The sequence below is a fragment of the Orycteropus afer genome, unplaced genomic scaffold (genome assembly GCF_000298275.1).
Source record: "Orycteropus afer afer isolate SDZICR_OR568_19922 unplaced genomic scaffold, OryAfe1.0 scaffold00008, whole genome shotgun sequence".
Classification (NCBI taxonomy): Eukaryota; Metazoa; Chordata; class Mammalia; order Tubulidentata; family Orycteropodidae; genus Orycteropus; species Orycteropus afer.
In genome coordinates this window covers 2,384,317-2,410,868 of record NW_006921595.1, presented here as the reverse complement: position 1 = coordinate 2,410,868, position 26,552 = coordinate 2,384,317, and the positions used below count along the sequence as shown (strand labels likewise).

Here is a 26,552-nt window from a genome sequence, read left to right as displayed (position 1 = left end):
TTTCAAAGGGGTTAATCCCCAGCCAATATACTTTGTGGACAGTGGAGGTTTGTGTGTTGCTGTGCTGATGAACAGATTTCAGTGGAGCTTGCAGACCAAGACAGACTAGGAAGAGGGGCCTGGTGATCTGCTGAAATTGAGCCAGTGAGATCCCTGTGGATCACAGTTGTCCAATCTGCAGCTGAGTATGGGGGTGGCACAGGACTGGGCAGTGTTTTGTTCCACTGTGCAGGGGGTCACTGTGAATTGGGGCTGACTCACTCGTAGCTAACAATAACCAAAACAACAAAATGAATAATGGACTAAGTTACTAGCACAGTTAACAAGATGATGATGAGGGAAGTTTTGAAATTCGGAGAGGGTTTTTGGACTCTGGTGCTTATCACTTTACATGCTACATGTGACAGGACCACTACTGAGCATGACACCCAAATTGTTCTGGTTCCCAGCCCTAGAAATCCTCTTGGGCTTTTCACCTTGTGACTTTTTTTTTTTTTTTTTAATAGAAATTCACACAAACAGCAACTTTTATGGAGGGTAGTCAGGCTTCAAGCAGACAGTACTTTCCTCTTTTGTCTCCTATCATACTAGACTTGAAGAATGAGAAACTCCCTAATTACCCAACCCCAGCCACTTCCTTCCTCACCTCTGGTCCTACTCCTTTTGGTTTGATTAGTAAATTTTGGGCATTTCTGTTGAAAATCCCCTGCTCCTTACCTATTATGGATTGAATTGTGTCCCCCCCAAAAAGAAGTAAAAATATGTTATAAATCTTTTTTTTCTCCCTCCCAGTCTGTATATTATTGTCTTTTAACTTTGTTTGTGGTATCTTTTTTTTTTTAGTACATTTTATTGAAATATAGCTTATGTACAATGAAATACACAAAACTAAAGTGACATGCGTCAATGCATTTTTTTTTTCAGTGTTCCCTCTCCTCCCCTCCCACCCCTGGCAACCAACAAAGAAAGTTTTCCTCCATATATAAACATTTCCTTGACCCTCCACAACAACGAACTAATACTATATTTGTCCTTCTGTGATTGACTTACTTCACTCAGCATAATGTCCTGCAAGTTCATCCATATAATGCGGTGTCTTGCAGATTCTACATTATTCTTTAGTGCTGCATAGCATTCCATTATGTGTATGTATCATAGTTTGGTCATCCACTCTTCCATGATAAATCTTAGAGATAAGTCCCTTGCCAGATACATAATTATCAGCAAATATGAATTTGTTGCTGTCATTTTTGTTATGTGCTTTTTCGTGGTGTCATTTTCTTTGTGCCATATAATTTTCTATGTTGAGCTTGTTATGTTTATGAATTGTGTTATCACTTCCTTCATTGCTATTGTTTCAGTATTTGCTGAATATTTATGCTGGTCCTCTTTTTTGATGTGAAGTTTTATCATTTTTCTTTGAGGTTACCCTGTGATTTATAGTTTTCTTCCCAAGTTTAGAATAGTCTGTTCTATCTCGTAGTTGTCTTGACTTCCCTACCATCTAGAAGTTCTGTAACGACAGTTTTTTCCCTCTTTTTGGTTGGTAGTTGTCCTCATTTGTCAATTGATGTCTCTGATTCCCTGTTTACAATCTTGTAGGCTTATTTACTTTGGATACTTCCATAGCTGGGTTAGTTTCTGAGTTATATCATCATGTGTGTTAATGGTCAGTTGTTGTTGGCTGTTGTTGCTTCTCTGTCCAAAGGGCTCCCTTTAGCATCTCTTGTAAGGTTGGTCTGGTTTTAACAAATTCCCTTAATTTCTGCTTATCTGGAAATGTCCTAATTTCACCATCATATGTGAGGGACAGTTTTGTGGGGTACATAATTCTTGGCTGGAAATTTTTCTCTTTCAATATTTTATATATACGATACCATTGTCTTCTCACCTGCATGGTTTCTGTTGAGAAATCCAAACTTAGTCTTACTGGTTGCCCATTGTAGGTAACTTTTTGTTTTTCCTGTGCTGCTCTCATAATTCTTTCTTTGTCTTTGGTTTTGGTAAGTTTGATGATGATATATCTGGGTGATTTTCTTTTGGGGTCTATCCTGTTTGGGGTTCGTTGAACTTCCTGAATGGATATATTCTCATCTTTCATCATACCAGGAAAATTCTCTTCCAACAAATCTTTGACAGTTTTCTCTGTGGTTTTATTTGTGTCTTCCTTCTTGTTCTGGAATTCCAATGACACGTAGGTTATTTCTTTTGATGGTATCCCACATGAACCTTAGGCTTTCTTCATTTTGTTTTGCTCTTTTTTCTTATTGATCCCTTTCCAAAGAAAGGTATTTGCTTTCAATCTTCCTAATTCTGTCTTCCTTGATTCAATTCTGCTCCTTTGCCCATTCAATGTCTTATCTATTTCTGAAAATTTAATATTAATCTTCTGGATTTCTGTATGTAGATTTTGTATCACTTCTAATTTTTCATTTGTTTTGTCATTTTGTTCTTCTATTGTCTTTCGAAGTTGTTCTAGGGTTTTCTCTGTGTTTTCCTTGATCTGTCTCTCAATTTGTTGAAGATACCTAAATATAATTCTTTTTAATTCCTTATCAGGGAGTTCTAGTGCTGCATCTTCCTCAGGGATGTGTTTTGGGTCCATATCCTGGTCCCTTATTTCCCCTGCTTTATCTTGCTTCTTTGTGTGGACTGTGATGCTCTGTTGTCTTTGAGGCATTGTGATGTTTTTGTGTTTATATTTCATTGGTGATTGTATGTTGGAGTGACTTGTCCGTGATTTTCATTTTCTTTGTTTTGTTTGTATGTCATCTATGCAAGCAGGGTATTGTGCTGTGCTCCTCTGTTTGCTAGTTGGCAGCACTTATACACTCACTACCTGTCTCCCTTCCTGTTGTCAGCTTCTCGTATGTTCCTGCTGACCTTGCAAACAGAGCCTATTCTTAGGTCCCTGGAATCTGAATGAGGATGCTATCACTTTAAAATCCAAAATGGTTACCACTTGTAAAGATTCAAAATGGCTGCACCCTCAGTCACTTTAAATATCCAAAATGGCTGCCATGTGTAAACAATCAAAATGGCTGCACCCTCCAGACAGCGGAAAGTCAACAGCTCAGGTTGTCTCCCACCTTGCTATTTCCCTTCCAAGTCATAGGCCACCAGCGCAGTCATCTCTACAGCCCTTGGTGACCAGGGCTGATCTTTTTTAGGTCAATTCTCAGGTCTCAACACCACGTGGAACCATTCAGGCTGTTGGTCCTGTCAGAGTAGCTGATAGTCCACAGCTCTGACTGTCTCTGCTCACTGTTTTTGTCCAGGTTTTTCCACGAGTTGGTGCCTAATTCACTTCTGTACAGTTCCTTTAAAAGCTCAGGGCTCCAGGATTATCTTCTGTATCTCTGTCAATTGGTTTTTCTTTTCTTTATTGAACAGGGTCTGTGTCGCTTGTCTGCCTATTCCTCCATCTTACCAGAAGTCTCACCTTGTGACTTTTGGGGGAAGCTCATTCATAGAGTAATGCCACAGTGGTAACACAGGGTGGGGAGAGCACAAGCATTAGACTAGCTTCTCTGGCTTGCCCTACCAGCTCCACTGCCCATGGGCCAAGTCCACTTTTCTGAGTCTTGTGTGTACAGTGCCTGGTAAAAGACCTGTGCTCAGGGATGGGGTGATGTGTACAGTGTCTGGTACAATGTCCATCCCCAGGGAGGGTATGGTGGCTATAATTTTAGAATTCATAGAGGCTTTAGAGACCACTCATCCCATTGAACAGACTTGCAAAGTGAGGCCCAGAGATGGACAGGGATGTACCAATTCCCACCAGTCTCCACTAGCAAGTGACAGTTGGGATGTGAATGCAGAACATTGTTTGCCTCCCCATGCTTTGGTCCCGATACTCCAGTGTCTGAAGTGGGCCTGGCAAAGTGGAGAGGAGCATGGCAAGCAGGAGCCCTGGGCTCTGGCCCTACACACTTTTGGGCAGGAGGTTCCTCTATGAAGGGTGCAGACACAGAGCCCTCAGGTTCCCTCCAAATCCAGAATTCTAGGCCTCAGACTAGAACCCAAGGGTCGCTCAGCAGGCATGGCCAGCTTGCCTGAGCCAGGCAGAGAAGTGCTAACACAGTGCCTCTCATGTTTTCCAGAGTTCACCAGGACTTTGATGTCCCTACCAGCCATCTGATTGGTGCACATGGATATTGCACACAGGTAAGGGGCACAAGGGGCCAGGCCAGTTGGTCAGTTTTTTCCTTCATCTTCCCTGTCTTTCCTTTTCTTTTGCCCTCTTCCAACACTCTCCAAGTGCAATGTGCCAAACTGTGCTTGGCTTCATTGGCAGGGAGACCTAGAAAGAACCCAGCATAGCTCTTGATTCTGGAGCATGTGCTGCATCTAGTCTGAGCTTGAAGCTATAGGGGTTGCTGTGCAACCCTGAGTTCAAGGCAGGATGCTGGGTGCCAGGCACAAGCTGGGGAGTTCCAGCCCATTGGAAGATGATGTTCATGGCAGCATTTCACAGTTGCAGGGTGCACTGTATTTACAGCAATCTTTCCCTTTGCATCATCACTGAGGAGCCCTTGAGGGTCCTCTCTGGGAGCCCTTAGCACAGTCGCCTGTCCCTGACATCCCTTGCTCAGGTGATACTAGGGGAAAAACCTAGTATATATATAGACTGGGTGCCAAATCCTACACCTGAGTTCCATCCTTTCCCAAGGCCTCCCAAAGTAGCCATGTGGGCCAGAGTCATATCTAACCCTTGCTGACATAAGCCCATTACCTTTGAGTTGATGCTGATTCATGGCAACTCCATGTGTTACAAAGTAGAAATGTTCTTCCCAGGGTTTTCTTAGCTGTAATCTTACAGAAGTAGATTGCCAGGCCTTTCTTCCCTTGGGTGGATTTGAGCCATCAACCTTTTGCTTAGTAGCCAAGAGCAAACCATATGCACCACCCAGACACCATTTGTGCCACTCAGTGGCAGGTGGGGGCCAAAATGTATACCATAGATAGGCTGGACTGAGCTGCTCAGCCAGCTAGACCCAAATATCCCAGGAGTCCTGGCTCACTTGTACCAACTCTGAAAACCTCCCTGAACCACTCAGGGGTGAGCTCAGGGCATATAGTTTGTCAAGGGCACTTGAGGGACTATGGTGTTGGCTACTGCCTGCCTTCTTTAGAAAGGCCACATGGCCATTTTCTAACTGCCCAGCTGGTCTAGCTCTCACTTTTAGGTCCTCCCTGTGGGAGGTTCCCCTTCTGCAAGGCAGAGAGTAGTGTGGCCCAGAGTTGGGCAGCCAAAAGACAGAGAGGATGCCAGACCACAGTCTGGCTCCCCCATGTCTTTTTCTCTGTCTCACTGGTAGAATGACTTGGGCAATTTTCTTCCCTTCTCTAAGCTTCAGTTTATTTGTAGAATGAGGCCTTTGGACTGGACCAATGTTTTTTAACTGAATGTCCAGAGGGCCTTGTTGCAGAGCTGGTTCTGATCCAGTGAGCCTGGGCTGGGACCTGAATTTCAACATTTCTGACAGGCCTTTCTACATCTTCTAACAGTGAGGATGATGTCCACAGACCACACTTTGAGTAGCGAGGAGCTAAATAACCCCTAAACTTTCCTATGGTGTGATTTTTGAGCCTAGGGGCAGGGAGAGGCCTATAGCTCTGTTCCCCATTTCAAGAAGGCTTCTTGCTAAGAGTGGGGTTTGAGCCCCTTTTGTCCTTGAAAACCATATGAAGAGAACCCATCTGAAAAAGGCAGTGCCTTTCTTTGCTGCAGCTCCCCCAGAGGTGCAGTATCTCAAAGCCAACATTTCCTCCAAATTATTTGCTCATTTCCTCTGCAGGGACACAATGAGGCCCACCGCTATCTTGCTCCAATGGGGTCCCTTGGTGGCCATTTGATGAGGCCTCTTTTATTGTCACTGGGGCAGAGGTGTTGGTGTTCACTGAGGGCATTATTAACTCTGGACGTCATTCTCACAATCAGGGGAAAACATTTTCATAAACTCTGTCCTCCAGAGTGGATATTGGGGAAGGGGCTGTTGTGGCTATTCCCACAAACTCTGTGAGCTGTTTCCCCCTGCTTGCCACCCACACAGCACTGGCCCTGCAGAAGGTGGATAAGATAGAGGGGTCCTGACTACTGGAGTGTTTGGCTGGGCTCCCTGTGTCTTCCCTCAATGCTGCAATAGGCATGTAGAGATCTCATGGGTCTCAAGTCCATGTTCTTTACCTTGATTGAGCCTTTGGTCAGCCAGGGTGATGCCAGGAGGGTAGCAAGATGAAAGGGAAGGAGGGACTCCAGACAGGGAGCCAGGAAACATGTGGGGAAGGTCATTTCTGTCATAAACCAGCTGTGTAGCTTGAGTGACTCTTCAGTTTCCCCATTCACAACAGGAGATTGGAATCCTAAGATGCCTGGCAGAGGCCCTTCCACCTCTAACCTAGGAGGCACTGGATAAAGGAGTTGACAGGAAGAATAGCCCTGTGCGTGTTAATGTCTCTTGGGTCTGTGGCTACAGCACTTGTTGGCTTGTAAGGTGAATGGCCTAAGTCATGGGGCCATGCAATGTGTGGCACTATGCAACCAGGTGATGCAGAGACAGCTGGAACAAGACTTAGACTTTCTTGCTACCACCTCTCTACTTCTGCCATTCCTGCCTCCTGAAATGCCTTCCTCCATTCTCTCCCTAACCCTCTCCATCCCCTGTCTCCTACCACTGGTGAAATTAGAATGAGATCTGTGGCTCAGTTAATGGTATTGTCCTATTGTCAATTTCCTGATTTTTACAATGTATTCTGGTTATGTAAGATGTTATCATTGGGGGAAGCTGGGTGAAGGGTACACGGGAACTCTCTGTACTATTTTTACAACTTCTTAGTAGTCTAAAATTATTTCAAAATGAAAAGCTTATTGACAACCCCCCCCCCCAACAAAATCCCTCAAGACCCACTCAGTGCCACTTCCTTACAAATCTACTCTGATTCAGTGGTGAGGTGTGTGTCCATCTGAACCCCAGAACGCTCTACACACACATTGGCATAGCTCTTATCATGTCTGTGCTGTGCATTAGCTGCCCAAGTACAGGCCTGCCCCACCACTCCGGCCATGCCATATCCCACCTCAAGACTTAGAACAGGGCATTGTACACAGTTGGTGCTCAATATATGCTTGTCAAGTAAAGATCAGTGAGTTACTGCAGTAGCTTCTATGAGAAAAACTGGCAACTCTTCCCTCAGAGCTGAGGGGGAAGTTGAGGTCACAGCCTCCTCTGATTTGAACTTTGCTTTCCTTCCTTCTCCACCCTTTTTCTTTCTTGTTCCCAGTCTCCCCTTGTCCTTTGCCACCCTTTTTAGTAGCCAATCCTGAGAGTTGACAGGCTTTCCTCTTTTCTCTCATCAACAGGAACTTGTCAATCTGCTCCTGACCGGGAAAGCTGTGTCCAATGTTTTCAACGATGTAGTTGAGCTGGATTCTGGGAATGGGAACATCACACTTCTCAAAGGCATTGCTGCACGCAGTGATGTGGGCTTCTTATCTCTCTTTGAGCACTACAACGTGTGCCAGGTACCCAGGTACCCTGGGACCAATGAGAGGAGAGAAGGGTGTGTGTGTGTGAGGGCAGAGGGGTGGGAAGTTTAACTCAGGTTCCTAGAGCTGGGTAGGACTCCAGCCCAGTCTGAATCACAGAGGGTTTGGGAATAAGAATTGCTTCACTGTCATCCAGTATGAGTGTATAATTCAGATCCAGAGCCAGCTGATACCACCTGCTGGAAAAGGTTGTTTTAAAGCGGCTTTCAGGAATTCCAAGGAGCTCTGGTGGCATAGTGGGTAAGCCATTTGTCTGCTAACCAGAATGCCAGTGGTTCAAACCCACCAGTTGTTCTGTGGGAGGAAGATGAAGCAATCTATTTTTGTAAAGATTTACAGCCTTGGAAACCCAAGGGTGTCACTATGAGTCAGAATTGACTTGATGGCAGTGGTTCCCGGCCCCCCTCCCCCCGAGATTTATGTTTGTGGGCCAGAGTGGCTGTTGATACCATATATTAGTATGAGTGAGTGTGGATGTGAGTGTCAGTGTGTATATGTGTACATGTGTATGTGGGTGTGATTGTGTGAGTATGTATATGTTTGAGCATGTGAGGATACGTGAGGGTGTGTGTGTGTTAGTGTGTGTATGCATGTGTACATATGTATGTGGGCATGATTGAGTAAGTATGTATATGTGTGAGTGTGTAAGGATACGTAAAAATATGTGAGTGTGTGTTGGGCAGGGAGTCTTCTCCAAGGACAGGGAATGTGAAGTCATAGGCTCCACTTGGTTTTTTGACTGAAGTGTCATCCCCTCCACCTCTTCAGGGTCTTGGAAGGGTGAGGCCCCCAGCTGTGGCTGAAGCTGATTAGGGACAGGGTGACTGTTTGTCTGGAGAGTGTGGGCAGCACTGAAAAGGGTGGGCAGGGGAGGACTAGAAGGATGAGCAAGAGAACACTGGACCTTGAGCTCTTGTCCCAACCTACACCAAATCTCTGAGCCTCGTTTGTCACTTCTTCAAAGGACTCTGAGCTTCTATGGGTTATTGTTCTGTGGTTGGTTATATGGAAAGGGCCATCTAGTGAGGAGAACAAGATCCTTCACATGGTAACCACCCCTTCAGAGATCCCTGGAGGGTAGGGACAAGACTTCACCCACTCACCATGATCCCCAGAACCAGTGCAGAGTCAGACACACTGATAGTGGCAGGTGAATGGATGTGTAGGTACGTGGGGACTGAGGTTTTAAGCTCTGCTAACCCCTTCTGGATTAACACATACTGAGATTTGCCGTCCCATTGCTAATGGACCAAATGATGTGGCCCCATCCCCAGAACCCCTCTCTGTGAGATACTCCACAGGGAATAGAGAGCAGAGTTGTGGCAGAAAAGCATGATAGCAGCTTCTTCCCAGATGTACTGGTGTCCAGAGAAAGCCCAGGAACATGGCCACGTGGCTGGTGGGAACCACCAGAGCTCCAAACATCAGGCCTTGGGTGGGCTCCTAAAGTATTCAGCCTGACATTCCATAGACCAAGAGAGATAACCTTGGCTGTACTAGTGGAATCCGAGGCTTACCATGAGCCCTGGTTTCATTCTTGGGTTGAGGGTGTTGGTCAAAAAGTAAACTGTTTTTCTTTGGTCTGTTGAGGATAATTGCTGGGAAAACCATTTGAAGGTCATCCTTCACTTGGAATAAGGTTACAGCCTACAAAAATCTCTTCCTCCTTGGGAGCTCTAGGAGTTCATGTAGACTTTCTTTTGCTGCTGATGACCTAGGAATGGGAGTTTTACCTCCCTGCAGCAAGGGGGTGTTCCTTTCCTTAGCCTGGTAACTGCAAGCTCAATAAGGAAGGAGTGTAAGCAACCCCTTCTTCCGTGAGTTCTCTGAGGCTAGACATCAGCTTCTGTCTTCTCCCCAGAAAACTCACCCAGGGCCTGGCAGCTTAGACAAAAGGACTTTTCCCTCTGTTAGCTCTTCCTGCTGTCCCTTCTGTCCTCAAGTAGTGTAGGGTGCTACATAATTAGTTGTCCTCAATGGAAAGCTAGAGAGCTTCAGCATCCAAGAATGGACTTTGAGTCAGAACTGGCTTTGTTTCCTCCCTGGGCCAGCAAACACAGCTGCAGGGAAGGGCTGGTACTTGGGACAGCAAGATGTCCACAGAAAGGCTGTTCTTACAAGGTTGAAGCTTCCCCTCCCCCAGGAGGCAGACCCAGCCTGCCTCTCTCTCTCTCTCAGCCTCTCTCCACTTCTCACTGATGCTCCTGGCTGAGAATTGGGCTTGAGGGCTGGCTCTGAGAGTGTGGGGTAGATGAAGAGACTCTGTCTGTCAATGAGCTTGTCAGATGCCCCACACTTGGTGTATACTTGGGGGAAAGAGGAGAAACTCTGGGTCAGAGAAATGTGCCCCTGATGTAAGAACCCAGCCTTCTGCCCACATCTGGACTGTGTCATCTGGGGCCTTGATAAGGCCTCCATGACCCCACTGGGCTGATCTTGTTTGTCTAACTTCTACTTCATTTCTCCCACCTCAGAGCTGGCCTAGAGTGAGGCTCACTGATGAGGGTTGGACTGAATTGCAGACTGTGGTTGGAAGGCCAAGCCCTATATTGTCAGTTGTGGTAGTGGTGGGGACTGACAGGCCTAGAAGGGTGGGGTGGGGCAGAGGGTTTCATTTCCATTCTTTCCTCATGACCTGCAGAACATACTCACTGCTGCCTTTCTGAAGGGACCTGCAGGAAGGTCAAGGTTTGCAGTGAGGGTTCTGAACACCTTATCTTCTCTGCTTCCCTTCTATTTTCCCCAGCTCTGTCCATGGCACTGTCTACCCAGTCCCTTAAACCAGGTGCACATCTCACCCATCAGTAAGCTTCCATGCTGAATGGTTTCTCAAGTCTGTCACTTTCACCCTGGTCCAAGCCACCAGCATCACTGGTCTCTGGCTTCTGTTCTCACCCACTTCCAACCCTGTCTCTTCACTGAAGCCTGTGTGATCTATAAAGTCATAGTCCAAGTCACATCTTTCCTTGTTTAACACTGTTCAGTGGTTTTCCAGTCCTCTGAGACTAAAGTCCAAAGCTCTTTCCCCAGCTACAAGCCCTCCAAGACCTGGCCCTGCTCTCCTCTGTCCTCTCATCTCATGCTGCTACCTGTATCTGGCCTTGGGTGTCATCCCTATAGTCTTCCCTCAGGGTCTTCCCCATCCATGGGCCTTTGCAAATACTGTACCCTCCACCTGAGGTGCTATTCTCTCCTTTCAAATTGTGGCTTAAATGCTGCTTCCTAAGAGGGACTTTTTCTGTCCTAATTGGAGTAGTGCCTAAGGCATTTGACTGCTAACCAGAAGGCTAGCAGTTCAAACCCACGAGCCACTCCTCGGAAGGAAGATTGGGCAATCTATTTCCGTAGTGATACTGCCTCAGAAACTCAAGGTGAGGTTGCTATGAGTTGGATCTGACTTGACTGCAGTGAGTTTGCTTTTTTGTTTGGTCTCATGCCCCAACCCCCTTATCATTCTCAATCATAATATCTTAATTCTTTCCTTCATAGCCTCTTCTTGATTTTAAGTACCACATTTCATGGTTTTTAAAGGTGCAAACTTTCTTAACACTTACGAAACATTAAAAAAATTATATATAGATAGATAACTGCCATTTCAACATCTTTTGTATGAATAATTCAATGACTTTAATACATTCATCATGCTGTACAGCCATCACCTCTACCCATTTTCAAAATTTTCCCTCTATTATTATAGTCTATGGTGAATCAGACTTTAATTGGTAGCTTTCTTAGTGGTACAAAAGATCATGGTGAATCTGATGGCACCTTAGGTTTGGTGAAGCAAACTGCATAGGCATTTGCATGATGATTTGATTACAATCTACTTCCCCATTAATCTAGTAAACTCCATGGGGACAAGGCTATTCTTGTTTGCTTTACTACTGTATCCCCTGTGCCTAGCATGGTGCCTAAGATGCAAGTATAAATAATGTCGAATGATTTATCGATATTTGAATGATTGAATGATGTTATCCTTAGTGATAGGATGTTAAGGATGTTATCTTTAGGAGCTTTGGTGGTGTAATGGGTAAGGTCAGTGGTTCAAACCCACCAGCTGCTCCTCAGGAGGAAGATGAGGCAATCTACTTCCATAAAAATTTATAGCCTTGGAACTGATATACCATGTGATCTGCAGCCTATGCTACTGTGAGACCAGAAGAACTAGATGGTGCCTGGCTACCACTGTCAACTTGGAGGGGGATCTCTGTAGGAGATCCTGGATAGAGAGGGAGAACAATGTGGAACAAAACTCAAAATCATTTGGAAATTAAAAAAAAGGGGTGGGGGAAACCAGGTTTGCTGGTCTAATAGAGCCTGGTGGAACCACTGAGACTATGGTCCCTAGCTGCCCTTCAGGTCTGGAATTGAACCTACACCTGTGGTATCCAGCCAAACAAAAGACAGGCATATGAGTTGAACATTTACCTGAGGTAGATACACTCCTTGGAGAGAACAATCATGGGAGAAAGAAGGACTGTTTATGCACAGGGAGACAGCTCAGGGGGCAGGAGTGCTTGGAGGGATGGACACAGGGAAGAGGTAACTATTGGGAGGAAGTGAGAGTGGAGCTGTTACATTGTAGTAAATTATAGTCAATGTCATGAGACAAAGTGTATGTGAACTGCTGCATGGAAAGTGAATTTGCTCTGTAAATTTTCACCCAAATTAGAATAAATAAATAAATAAATAAATAATAATATTATAGCCTTGGAAACCCAGTGGGGGTTGATATAAGTCTGAATTGCCTTGATGGCAGTGGATTTGGTTTTTGGAGTTTTCCCTTGGAGATGACAGACTGTAACTCTGCCAGTAATCAGAGGATGATTCTTTTAAACCGAAGCTGTGAACCTGGAGAAATTACTGGGTGGTTAAATAGTTAATGCACTAGGCAGCTAAATGAGAGTTTGGAGATTTGAGTCCAGCCAGAGGCACCCTGGAAAACAAAGACCTGGTAATCTACTTCTAAAACTCAGCCATTAAAAATCTTATGAAGTGCAGTTCTACTCTGATACACACAGGGTTGCCATGAGTGAGAGTTGGCTTGACAATAACTGATATTTTCATTCTGACAGTTAGTCTATGACTCGGGCCTTTACAGCCCCTTACCCCTACAAGATTAAGACTCACTGTCATGGACAGAATTGTGCTCTCCCAAAATATGTCAACTTGGCTAGGCCATGATTCCTAGTATTGTGTGATTGTTCTCCATTTTGTGATCTGATATAATTATCCTCCATTATGTGATACATTGTAAATCTTAACCTCTATATATTAATGAGGCAGGATTAGAGTATCTCTTGAGTCACAGCCTTACTCAGATCATATCTTTCTCAAGTCCTACCCTTACTCAAGTCACCACTCTTGTCACACTCTTACTCAATTCACACACTTGATTGAGTCACACCTTTTATCTTACAAGAGAGAAAAAGAGAAACTAGCAGAGAGAAGAGGGACCTCACTACTATAAAGACAGAAAAGCCAGGAATGGAATGTGACCTTCATCCCTGTGCTGAGAACCTCCTAGACCCAGGGGAAGATTGATGCCAAGAAACATAGAGATCTCTAAGGAACCAGGAAACAGAAGCTGAAGAGACTAGGACCTTCTTCTAGAGCTGACAGAAGGAGAAAGAATTGTCCTAGAGTCACTGCTCTGAATTTGAACTCCTAACCTCCTAAACTGTGAGAAAATAAATTTCTGTTTGTTAAAGACACCCACTTATGGTATTTACATTATAGCAACACTAGATAACTAAGACAACCACAATTTGAAAGTTAGTTCTCAATTGTGCTGTAAGTTCACCCATTAGGAGAATGCCTCAGATTGTGCTGCAGGAAATGTGCCCCTCCCCACGCCATGCCTTTGGTCTTCTACCCAAGAATCCAAAGGAAACAAATTTTGTCTTTGGAATATGTCACCCTGTCACTCACTTGGAAGGGGGCTCCTGGATGAGAAAACTCATTTATAAACTCTCAGGCAGCTTGTTTGCCTTTAATCTTTTGACTGTTGTATAGATGGCAAGCTGCCCTTTGGTTCCTTTGCTGGAAAATTCAGGTGGCTGATTATGTAAATGCCTGCTCACTGCTTGGCTTTAGGGCTGTTTTTGTTGCAGTGAATGAGCTCTGGCTCCCCAGTCTTGAAGGCTCCCTGTTTCAGGTGATGTCCTCACCAGAAAAGCCTCTTGTGAGCATGGGATGGAAGCCAAGTTTGCAGTGGGGCTTGGGCATGTCCAGCCACGTCCTTTAAGACATCTAATTCCCCCACATCCCACTGAAGAGCAAGCTCTGCGTTCACATTTTCAAGTTTCTCCATTGCTACAACCACTGGAGATGGAGATCAGCCCTTTACCTTACATGTGGGAAAATCAGAGAGGGCATAGGACTTGGCCACACAGATGGCCTTCTGCCACTAGCCTGGTATTGACAGGGAGGGGCACTAGGACAATGAGAAAATGATTAACACATTGTAACAAGCATCCTTTTATATCTCCTCTGGATGAGGCAGTTTTCAGGACCTTCTGACCCTCTGTCTGAATCCTCCCCAGCCCAGAGGAAGCTTGACGGGGCCTTCGAGGAGCCCAGGGATAAATGCTGCCCACTCTTCTGTGACAGGCTTCAGAAAAAGTATGCCCTTCTCTCCACTGGAAAAATAATTCCCATTCTTTCCTTAATCCATGGGCTGAGGCTGCAAATACCTGAGCATGCAAGCATCTCACTGGGGCTGGTGGGGATTAGGCTGGGAATCAGCCTGGATCACAGCATGTACATAGCTGAATAAAACAAGGCCTGGAGTGGGGAGAGGCGCTGGCTAGGGGTGTTGTGGATGACAAGGAGGGTGTAGAAGGCAGGCCAGGCCCAGCCAAGCTCCTGTGCAGGGGCTCACAGAAGGCACCACCCACTCCTTTCTGTCTTCCAGCCCAAGATGGAAGACACCCTTAGAGTCTGGATGCTTATACCATGGTATCCACCTTTCCAAACACCGTTTTACAATGGGATGCCCCTTCTTGGAGCTTTCTAAAGGAATCCCTGCAGACAAGAGCTCAAACTCCTAATGCTGTTATTGCCTTGGCCTTATCCTCCCTTGTACCTTTTCCTGCATGCCCCACACTGTCCCTTGAACTTCTCTGGACATTCCTTCCTGGCATCACCCACAGACTGCTTACTCTGAGGTCTTCCTATTTTCTCCCTGTGGATCCACATCCTACCTGGGCTTTGAGGTACAGTTCTAGGTCAAGTTCCACTTCCTCCACAAGTACCTTCATTCCTCAAACATTTATGTATCCACTCTACTCTTAGTTCTGAGGGTATAGTCTCATGTGCAACATGCAGGTAAAGTTATCATTGTGAGGCAGAATGATGCACTGTGAGAGAAGTGAATACTAGAGATGTACCCCCTGGGAGCTGGAAGGAGGACATGATTTGTGCTCAATGGTTGGGTAATTTGGGATGATGCAGGATCTCAAAGAGGAGAAGTATGATAGTGTTCTAGACCAGGAGCCTGCAAAATCAAGGTCATAGAGGCTCCAGTGTTGGAATTAGTTTGAGGACTGGAGAAAGGTTCCACGTGGCTACAGGGGTGGGGAGAACAGGTTATGGGAAGGACTGGTCAGGAAGTCATTGTTATGGTTTAGGTAAGGGGGTGGATGAGCAGATCTGGGGAGGACAAATGGGTGTGGGGGAGCTTTCAGAGGCTGCACAGGCAAACCAGGGTACCAGACGGATGTGGGAGATGAAGGACATGGTGACACCGGATCTCAGGCTGTGGCATCTCTGTCCTACTGTCTGTACATCAAAGCCCCATGTGCAGTGGTAGACTGAGTTGGTAGAGGGAACTACATCTGTGAGCAGCATGAAGGTCTCCCTGCATCATACACAGGCTATGATCTACACTCTGGGCCTCTCTGAGGTCATCCCTGCTCTTGGTTAGACAGAGGGTGCCTGGCCTCTTTCCCTAGGGACAGCACATGACATCAGGCATCTCTGTCCACTTCCTTCATGTATACAGGTTGGCTGCTTCCTGAAGACCCCAAGGTTCCCCATCTGGGTGGTGTGCAGCGAGAGTCACTTCAGCGTCCTTTTTAGCCTGCAGCAGGAGCTCCTGAGGGACTGGAGGACTGAGCGTCACTTTGACCTGTATTACTATGACGGCCTGGCCAACCAGCCAGACCAGATCCGGCTGACCATTGGTGGGTGCCTTTGCTCCCTTGTCCCCAAGGTTGTCCTCAAGGAGTCCTCAGCCTGCTCAGGGAAACCAATCCTAGCCCACCTCCTTGGGGCAGTCAGAGGACACAGACTTGAGTGTCAGGGCTGGGGGAGCAGAGGACAAATGTTACCAGGGTCCCCCTGGAGGGGTGTAAGGCAGAGCTGGGCCTTGAGAAATTGATGGAGTTAAAAGTATGAGGTAAAGTTAAAACTACTCAAGGAAGAGCCCTGAAGACCATACTGAAAAGTTAGGATTTTATTCTTCGAGTACTAAGGAACCATGGAAGGTTGTGGAGTGGGGGAGTAATGGGATCAGATGTGCACAGAGAGAATATTCTGGTAGCTGAAAGGAACTCTGGGGGTGGGGTAGACTCTGGAGCTAGAGACCAGTGGGGATGATGTTGTAATTGTCTATGTGAGCAGTGAGGGAGCCTGGAATGAGGACAGATCCAGTAGGGATGGAGAAGGGAGACAGTACCAGAAAAGTTGGGTCCCCGGAGTTGGGGCTGTATGTATGCTGACCTGGTGTGTGCATGCCTCACTCACTCTCCCTCTTCCAGATACTACACAGACCATTCCTGAAGACAGAGACAATGATCTTGTCCCACCTCTCGAGCTTTGCATCAGGACCAAGTGAGTCAGACCATCTCTGGTTTGCAAACCTTACCCCGAATGGCTGCAAGGTGGTGGTGGGGTGTTCAGGCTGTGGAGAGGACGACAGACTACTGGGCTACACCAAGTCAGAGTGATGTGGTGAGATAAGGCCCCACAAATTGCAAAGATGCAGTGCTGAGGTATGTACATATGTATTTAAGATTTTGTGGTCACATGTAACTTCAAAAAAAAAAAAAAACCCAAATTCACTGTCATCAAGTCTATCCTGACTCACAGTGACCCCCTTTGGGTTTCTGAGGTGGTAAATCTTTACAGAAGTGGATTGCCCAGTCTTCCTTCTGACATGTAACTTGGAGAGGTAAGTAAAGTGATGTCTTCAGAGCTTCTGAGGATGTCCTGTGGCAGGGAGTGGGAGTAAGTGGGTGCCACTGGAGGTATCACTTTTCCCAAGGCAGCAGCCATTAGAAGTGCTAATAGACCCAATGGAGGAAGGACAGGTACATTCACCTGGTGGGGTGGATGTGTGGTGAGCCTTGAGCTGACCTGAAGGTGGATTGGCCTATGTGTAGCTGGAGGTAGCTGGAATGGCAGCACCTCTGTAATGGAAGAAGGTAGTAGTCTTTCTTCTGATACAGGTTGAAGCACTAGGAATACTGAGCAGAAGTGCTGAAGGGTCTCAGAAGCAGGGTAGTGGACTTGACTCCTTTAGCCTAGCCCCTCTGTGATTAGCGGGGACGGTGATGTGCAGGCCAGAGGGGGGCATTGCCTAAGTAAAATAGTGGGTTGGGCCAGGGCTTGCTTTGCTCATGAGTTCACTGTGCTCACAGACTGCACCAGGGCGGGAGCTGTACTTGTGGAGGGCTGGTAGGGGTGTAGCTGCTGGGAAGCCCTAGCTCAAGCAGGCTCCTCACAAAGCCTTTTGGGTAGTAATGTGGAGGCCTTGCAGTGAAGTGGGAGTAGCAGGCCGGGAGGTGGGAGAACTGCATTCTAGTCTCTTCTTCTGGGGAAATAGTAGTACTTATGGTCACAAGTGTGAGTCCTAGAGCCAGGCTCTGGCATTCAAGTCCTGGCTCTGCCACTTTCTGGCTGTGAGCTATTGGACTTCACCTTGATTTCTTACCTTCTCATCTGGGCAATAGGGACAATGACAATAGCCCCAGGGTTGTCATCAGGAGTAAATGTACTTAGGAGAGTGCCTGGACACACACATAGTGTGTGCTCTATAAAGATTCACTCTTATTTTTATTGTGTCAGCCATGTGTTGATGGGTGTGACCTCAGGTTGGTCTTCATTTCTCTGTTTATGAAATGGTTTAAGGTGAGGGTGGGGGCCGTGAACCATGGCCAGGGCCCTGTGCCTGTGACTGCCTGTGATGCTGCCTTCCTAGTCTGGAAGCTCTCCTAGAGCCCAGGGTGGCTGCCTGCCCGCAGGCAAGTGAGCCCTTGAATGGAGGGAGCAGAGAAAATGAGAACTCCATGTGCATCGTGGAAAATTCAGGAAGGGGAAATAGGAGGCGCTGCCAGGATATTCTGAGTACAACTAGGCACTTGCTCATCCATCCACAGACCGCCCCTGGACAGGCACAAAGCATTCTTGTGGGGTCACGTGCCCATACTTCTTTCATCGGCAGGATTAAGAGCACATGCAGGTTGCTCTCCTTTCCTGTACAAAGGGCCACTCATTCAAAGTGATGAGAGAAGGCGCAACAATGAGGAAAGGATAGGTTTCTGGCCTTGGCCTGACTGTGGACAGCATGGGAGGCTAGAACTTCCTTTCTGCAGGTTGCCCTGCAGTGGCCCAGCTGAACAAGGCTCTGGACCACTACTCTAGGCCCCTGAGACTCTCACTGCATTCCTCTATCTCTGTACTCCTCTTTGTGGGAGGCCCATTATCCCTGAACCTCCACTACTCTGGGCTCCTGAGACCCTCATTAAACCTCTCTATCTCTGTACTCCTCTTGGTGTGTGGCCTATCACCCTCGAACCTCTCTGTCCCTTCTCGAGTGATTCTGCTGTGCCCAAACATCACCAAGAACCACTCATTGTTTGAGTCACCCAAGTACCTCCCAGGAGGGACCCAGGGGAGTGGACTTCTTGGGGTCAACCTCATAGGTAATTGCTTGAGGATGATTCAAGGATCTGTCCTGACCTCTTGCCCAGAGCTGTTGGGACAGGGAACCCAGTCCAGAGACACTCGAGTGTGGATAAGTGCTATACATCCTCTCCCTCTTTTGTTAACTGCTCCCTTATGCAAGGACCTGTTGTTATCTGCTGTTGAGTTGGCCCCTGACTCATAGCGAACCCATGCACAACCTTTGTGTGTAGAACTGTTGTGGTCTACAGGGTTTTCATCAGCTGGTTGTTGGAAGTAGACTGCCAGACCTTCCTTCCTAATCTGTCTTAGTCTGGAAATTCCACTGAAACCTGTTCAGCATCATAGCAACATTCACGGCCCCACTGACAGAGGGGTGGTGGCTATACTTGAGCATCATCTGGGAACCAAACACAGGTCTTCTGCATAGAAGGCAAGAATTCTGTTTTTCTCCATGGTCATCTGCCAGCAGGTGACAATAAAGTGGTGTGGAAAACTAGAGAGGGTCCTTGGGTCAAAAGTGAGCCCTCAGCCCAGGACAAGTGGTTTGAACTTGAGCATCACAATCATGCAAGCTTGGGCAAGACTGAGCATCTCTCCAAGTAGCGTTTCCCAACTGTTTAAGATAGTAAATATTATGCAGCACACAGTTAGGGACAGCTGTTCTGGGGACTCTGCTCAGCCCCTTGATGCTGATGTGATTAATATTTTGGCACTCCTTACTCCCTATGACTCACCATTGGAAAGAGTTGCTCAATAGCTGTGGCTCAAACTTTAACCTGCATCAGAACCACCTGTAGAACATGTTAGAACACATCTGTGGTCTCCATCCCAGGGTTTCCAATTCATGAGTCTGGATGAGGGGTGAGAATTTGCATTTCCATCATGTTCCCAGATAGTGTTAATGATGCTAGTCCAAGGACTACACATTGAGAACTGCTGGGTGGTGCAAAGAGTTAAGTGCTAGGCTACTAACTGAAAGATTGGTGGTTCAAATCTATCCAGAGGTGCCTTGGAAGAAAGGCCTGGCAAACTGCTTCCAAAAGATCATAGTGATTGAAAATCCCATGGAGCAGCTCTACTCTATAATATATGAGGTCACAATGACTTGGAATTTACTCAACAGCAACTGGGTCAGTTGATTTGTTGGCTCTAGTGACTGGTGTGGGCAGTATCCACTGTCTTGTGAGAGTCAGATATCAAATAAGGGGCTGAACTTCCAGCCTGTGGTAAGGCACTGGGCCAGGGCTACTGCCTTCCTGGCCCCAACTGTGAGTGCTCCATCCTCCTGCTAGGACTTACCTGACACTAGCCAGCTGCCTGCCTGTCTTACTTCCATCATTTGCCCTACCATGAACAATTAGCATGGTGAGACATTTCCCAGCATTATTCTGGGAAAAGCCGAGTATGTGAGTGAATAGTGGGAACATTGCTTTTCCCCTCTGGTATCCATCAGATAACATACCACTGTAATGGGAAACAGCAGCCCAGCCTCCTGGAATCTCGTTCCGAGGGGTTGGATTACAAAGGCTTTGCATTTTGTTTTCATCCCAAATTCTCAAACAGCTCAAAAGGAAAAACTTAGGAAAAAGCTCTCCAAGGTCAGTGAGGTCGACCCCTTGGGGTACAAGTCCAGCGGCCTCTTAGAAAGTCCTGTCTGATTTGGAAGGGGGCACATAGGTGTCATGACCCGAGTTCCAGATAGTCATTAAAGGCCAGAGTTGACTCCCAAACACCTCCACACACTTAGCTGGGCACTCATGGCCACATTGTTGATCTTGCTGTAGGGACTCAGGGACAGGAGAGACCAATCTGGGTGGACAGGTAGGAGATCCTTCCCATCATTCAACCCTTATGGAAGCCCTGGGCTGGGCATCATGGAAGAAATAGCTGGATAAGACTTGGTTCCTGCCCTCAAGCATTCACAATCTGTTAGAAGTCAGAGCCAGAGGAGGATACCCTACTCACCTTCAAACCCAACTCAGTTGCCCCATCCCTAACCCTGGCCCAGCAGTGAACATACCACACACTTGGCCATCTAGCAACTCAACTGGCTCCACAGAAAGAACCTTAGACACCACCCAGCATAAATAGTTGCTGTCAAGTTGACTCCAACTCATGATGACCCTCTGTTGTTAGAGTGGAACTGTGCTCCATAAGGTTTTTAATGGCTGAGTTTTCAGAAGTCAGTCACCAGGCCTTTCTTCCAAAGTGTCTCTGGGTGGACTGAAACCACTAACCTTTCACAGTGTTAGCTATCTGCACAACACAGGAGCTTCCCACACAGCATAGCCCCTTCTTTCTCAGACCAGCGAGGCAGAGGTCTCCAGAGCAGAGGTCCGTGCCCCAGGCCACACCTTGAGTCAAGAACCACTTGTCACTCAAGTCAAGGTCCTCCCTGTCTCAGCTCTGTGGAAGGTCATTGAGTGGGCAGTGTGACTTCCCACCACCTGGCCTTATTGCCACAGTGATGTTGCAAGACCAGACTGCTGGTTTTGTCTTCGGAGAAGAGCATCCTAATTTGAACCATGTTTGTATCCCTGTGCTGCCTCTGCTTGTGCTGTGACGCATGTCTCAGCCTCAGAGAGTCTCCTGTTACCTTTGCTTGTGTCAGGAATGCAGGATCTGTCCCCCACCTACCCTCCCTGCTGTTCTCTAAGTGTCTCAGCAAAAACACACTCATGTATGGTCATTTCCAAACAAGATACACAGTGACCTCTCTCAAGCTTCCAGCCTTGCTGCAGTGAGGGAAAATGAGACAGTTGTCAAGAGTCCAGAGAAAAGAGGAAAGAACTCATAACCGGGCCCTGGGGCTGGGGCACAGATGTTTTTGTTTGGAGGCCCAGATGAGAAATTGAAAATGTAATTCCAACTGGGACTGGAGCTTCTGAGGGGCTGGAACTACATACCCATTGCCCTCCACGAAACCCTGGCCTGAAGGGATGATTCCAGCTTTTGTGCCTTTGCTGACACTCTCACCCAGGCTCCCTGTGCATGTTTCCTCTCCTCCATCAAGGGAGAGTTTCCTGAGAGCTCCAATTGCATCAACCATCTGTCTCAACCTGCAGCCCTTGAAACACACCAGCTTTGGCTTTCTTTGACTTGGTTGGGTTTGCAGTATACTGAACATGGCAGTGCAGGGGAAAGAAATGGGACAGAAGTCTGGAGATCTCTGTTGAGTCCTGGCTCTGCTGCTGTCACATAGCCTGACCTTCAGAAGTCTGCTTCTGCTCAGGACCTCAGTTTCTCCATCTGTCAATTGAGTATAACAATCTCTTTTCTGAGCTGGAGTGAGGCTGAGAAGAGAGACTGGAGCATCCTTTCCCTTTGGAAGTTGTAAGGGGCTCTACACCTGCATGGGGTGAGTGAGGGAGAATAGTCAGGTGGTAGTGAGTTGGGCTTGGGATGAGACAGAGGAGAAGGGAGGAGTTTTTGGGAGTGGGCTATGAGCAGGGCTTTATGACTGCCTGGATCAGACCAAGGGAGAAGAAAATGTGAAGGAAGACTGTTTCTCAGCTGGGTGCAGAAGCAAGAGTCCAGGAGGAGCAGCTGATGTGGGGGACATTCATTCCACAGTGTCTCCTGAACACTCACACTCAGTCAGGCACAGAGCTCAAGGACAGGGAGGGGACAGAACCAATGAGACAAGCTCTGCCCTCCACAGGCTCAGGTCTAGCAGGGGAGGTAGACCCTCAATGACAATGCTACTGGGAGAGCCAGGCACAGGCAGTCAGAGGATACCTCCCCAAAGAGGAGTCCTGGATCTGGTTTTGAAGGCTGATAGGCAGGGAGGATGAATGAAAAAGGGGAAACCCCTCAGCGAGATAGATTGACATTGTGGCTGCAATGATGGGCTCAGGTATAACAAGGACTGTGAGGCTGGCACAGGACTGGGCAGTGTTTCATTCTGTTGTACATAAGGTCTTTATGAGTCGGAGATGACTTGACGGCACTTAACAATAACAAGCAGGAAGGATGATGGCCGTTTCAGGACAGGGCACATCACAGCTAAAGCCAGTGGTGAGTGAGGGCCCACACAGTTTACAGACAGTCGCTCTTAGTTCCCAGTGTCTGGAGTGCTCAGCGGAAACCCCTGCACACTGGCTTATTAGTCTCTAAAATTCAAATGAACTCAGAGGAATCAGGATGTATTTCTACCAAGGTGGTGTGAGTCAGCCCTGAAGGCTTTAAAACCAAGCCCATCTCTTCTCCTTGCTGATGCAGGCACTATCCTTACATCCTTTTCTTTGCTCCCCTGAAATATTCAGTGAGGCAGGTAAGTGCCCTTTTGTTGGGGTGATGTCCACTGGAGTGAGAAAGGCCTCATTTGCAGCTGGGATGTAGGTCCTGTCTGTGATGCTGAGCAGACTTGATTTTCACTGATCTCAACCTCTAAACCGGTGGTCCCCAACAGGTGGTGATTTTGCTTCCCCAGGGACATTTTGACAATGTTTGGAGACATTTTTGATTGGGATGACTGGAGGGGATGGTGCTTCTGGCATCTAGTGGGTAGAGGCCAGGGATGGTCCAAACATCCTACAATACAATGTGTGGGACTGCAGCCACTGTCTGTCCCAAAATCTCAGTGGTGCCGAGGTGGAAAAAAGCTTACTCTCACCTCTCAGGCTCTTAGCTGTCTCCTGAATTGAATCAGGGTGAGTCAGCCTGAGGCTTTGATGCTGCCTCTCTGGGGCACCCAAAAGTGTTGCTATTTCATCACTCTCCTTTCCCTGCCTGTCCTTAATTGTCACTGAATATACAGAAGTATTCTTACCTGACCTTGTGATTGACTCATAGACGTTCCTACTTGGGAACAGCTCATCCGCTATGTAAGCACAGCCATCACTTCTCGGCCCTTTCAATTTTTAAAATGCCTCTGCTTTGATTTTCTCTCATTAATTGCATGCTGCTTCTCTCTGGTCCTTTTGATACTCTCCCTAGTAACTGTCTATAAAAAGTCCCAGACAAAGTACAAACGCAACAACCTGACAGTACAACTCAAAGGCTACTGGTGTGACGTGAATGTTGTCTCAAGATAGACGAGTATGACTCAACTCTGCATGAAGCAACACTTCATATTGTTAGGGTCTGCAAGGTTTGCAACTGGGAGCTCAGGAGTTGAGGAACTTTAGTCTGCCTGTCAGAGGGAGGAGGGAGAAGGCTGAGAGAGATGGAGAGGTACAGGTTCAAGATTGGATTACTGAGGAAGACAACAACCAAAAAATCCCCTGAGTTGGTTTCTACTCAAGGCAAACCCAGGTGAGTCACAGTAGAACTATGTTTCAGAGGGTTTTCAATGGCTGATTTTTCAGAAATAGGTCTCCAGGCCTATCTTCCAAGGGGCCTCTGGGTAGACTCTAACTTCTAGTCTTTTGGCCAGCGGTCAAGTGTGTTAACTACTTGTATTTTCCGGGGACTGGAATATAGCATTCTGACTCCTCCCCTAATTCTTTCTGTGACTTAGAGCAAGACCACTCTGTTTAAGCTTTAGTTCCCCCATTTGTTAAAAAAAAACCAAAAACCCAGCAGTCAGGTTGACTATTTAAATGTACAAACCTGGGTCCCTGCTGCCTACCTGGAGAGAGTATCACTAAGGATGGGAATCTTGCTCTTCTTGCTGCCTTTTTCTTCTTCCCTCTGGAGGTTTGGATTCAGGGTTTGTTCCTAGTGTCCAAGACTTCGATAAGAAACTTACAGAGGCTGATGCTTACCGATGAACCTTGAAAGAACAAGTATAGCATTTTTATGATAAACTTCAAAACTACAAATATTAAGAATGGAGAAAGAAAATGGAAATGCTCAAACAGTGTAAAAAATCCCAAATGCACTGCCATTGAGTCGATTCTGAGTCATAGTGACCCCCATTGGGTTTCCAAGGCAGTAAATCTTTATGGAAGTAGATTGCCTCATCTTCCTCCCACAGAGCTGCTGCTGGTGGGTTTGAACTGCTGACCTTCTGGTTAGCAGCCAAGTGCTTTACCCACTATGCCACCAGAGTATCTTTCAAATGGCATACTAGAATTCAATTAAATCTTGCATTGTGGTGCTGTACTAGTACTAGTATCCTAACCAAACAGCACAACCCATTGTCATCGAGTCAATTCCAACTCATAGTGACCCTATAGAATAGAGCAGAACTGCCCGCATAGGATTTCCAAGGCTGCAAATCTTTATGGAAGCACACTGCCACATTTTTCTCCTATGGCGAGGCTAGTTGGTTCAAACTGCCTACATTTCAATTAGCAGCCAAACACTTAACCACTGCACCCCGAGGGTTCCTTTTGGTACATGTTGTTGTGTGACAATGAGTTGATTCGAATTCATAGCAGCCCTGTAGGACAGAGTAGAACTGCCCTATAGGGCTTGTAAGCCTGTAAATCTTTATGGAAGTGGGCTGCCTCATCTTTCTCCCATGGAGCAGCTGATGGGTTTGAACTGCTGACGTTTTGGTTACCAACCGAGCACTTTAACCATTGCACCACTAGGGGTCCTTCTCAGACATCACTGAATCACTTACTTTTTCCATGTTCAATGAAACAGATGATGCCCAACTTTTCAATTCACATGAGATGGAGATGATGAAGGGGAGGCAGAGTCAGTAGGAGGACTTAAGAGTGTTACCACACATCTCTTGTCACAAGTTAGGCTAGGAATGGAATCCTACATGTACTTCTTCCTAACTTTATTCTTGAAAAATATCTTTTAGAAATATGTGCAGACATTTTTGCCCGTAAAGACCTGCTTGTGAACATTAGTGACCAGAAGGACTCCAGGGACCAGATGGCTCAGTTGGTAACATGGTACCACTCTCTTTCATGCAGGAAGGAAGTGATCAGTGTCACTGAAATTATCCAGTGACACTGAAGAAAAGAACAGACAGATGGTTGTGAAAGGACAAGGTCCCTGAGTTTCCAAAAAGATCGTAACATTCATGGCTGAGTAGATTTCTCATTATCCACCATTTCAGTTTTCATGCTGAGTATTTTAACTAAAAAACACAATTCAGTGCACATAAATGGATCAAATAGAAATCCCTTGAGATGTCGACTGGGATACACAGCATAGGCAGGGCTGTGTCTCATGTCTAGATTGTGACCAACATCACTTCCTCACATACCCCAGCACTTATGGAAGGCCTATCTTCACAGTGCACTGGGTGGAGCTAGGAAGAGAATGCAGTGTTAATTGCTCCAAAATGGGCTTTATGAAAATATCATATTCTTTCTAAGGAAGCAAGATGTACAGAATTACTGCTGAGATTTTTTTTTTCTTCAAATGACAGGAACTTTCTGCTTAATTGAAGCAGAATGGAATGGTGTAAGATGCAACGGGGGAAAATATATTCTTTATAGATACCAAGACACTATCTATGACCAAGAAGAAAGTGAGTAGGTTGGAAGGTCAGCATGAATACAAATCTCACTGCCTGTGAAATGTTACTTTCAATCTAAAAATCAGAGGTCACTGCACAGTAACCAAAGCAAAGCACCAGACTTGAAGGAAGATAAGGGGCAGAAGCCTGAGAAAGGAAGGAGAAGGAGATACAGTGGGAGACTAGTTATTTCATGAAGATGGAGAATGTTGGGCTTTTGATGAACCATTACTGAAGCATCTTGGTGTTGCCAAGCATTAGGTTGGACATGCAGCCAACAATCGTCCTTTGGGAGAGCCTATCCACTCCTTTCTTACCACAGTAGTTCCTATTTTGGGGGTACTGGACTCTCCAGTGCAGATGTGTCTGCTCCCTTTCCAAACCTCACACTTTGAAAAGCACTTATAAATCCCCACCTCATACTCTGCACTCTAGTACTACTGTTGAGGTAAACAACATCTGTTTCCCAGCTCATAAAATCTTGGAATATATGTATAATATATCTAAAGCTATATATTGAGTCTTCTGAGTTATTTTAGAAAATTAACACCACGTATTAAAATAAATGTTAGGGAATGTTAGGGTCTCACCTACAATAACTTTGGAATGAACTATTATGAAATTGTATCTAACCCTGGATTGGTGCCTGGGTAGCACAAATGATTCATGCGCTCGGCTGCTATATGAAAGGTTGGAGGTTCAAGTCCAGCCACAGGTGCCTTA

At 46.4% G+C, this 26,552-nt stretch overlaps 1 protein-coding gene and 1 pseudogene across 1 annotated transcript in view; both read left to right on the top strand.

The window, feature by feature from the left end:
* The window catches only part of MINDY4 (MINDY lysine 48 deubiquitinase 4), a 183,861-nt gene extending 167,473 nt beyond the window's left edge, over positions 1 to 16,388 (top strand). Inside the window, exons 14-17 of the mRNA XM_007946374.1 lie at positions 4,104 to 4,167; positions 7,364 to 7,525; positions 15,555 to 15,735; positions 16,312 to 16,388. Of these exons, the coding sequence (XP_007944565.1) occupies positions 4,104 to 4,167; positions 7,364 to 7,525; positions 15,555 to 15,735; positions 16,312 to 16,388 (484 nt within the window). The remainder of the gene's footprint in view (positions 1 to 4,103; positions 4,168 to 7,363; positions 7,526 to 15,554; positions 15,736 to 16,311) is intronic.
* A 35-nt stretch (positions 16,389 to 16,423) lies between these two features.
* On the top strand, positions 16,424 to 26,090 carry LOC103201635 (annotated as a pseudogene).
* The last annotated feature ends 462 nt before the right edge of the window (positions 26,091 to 26,552 follow it).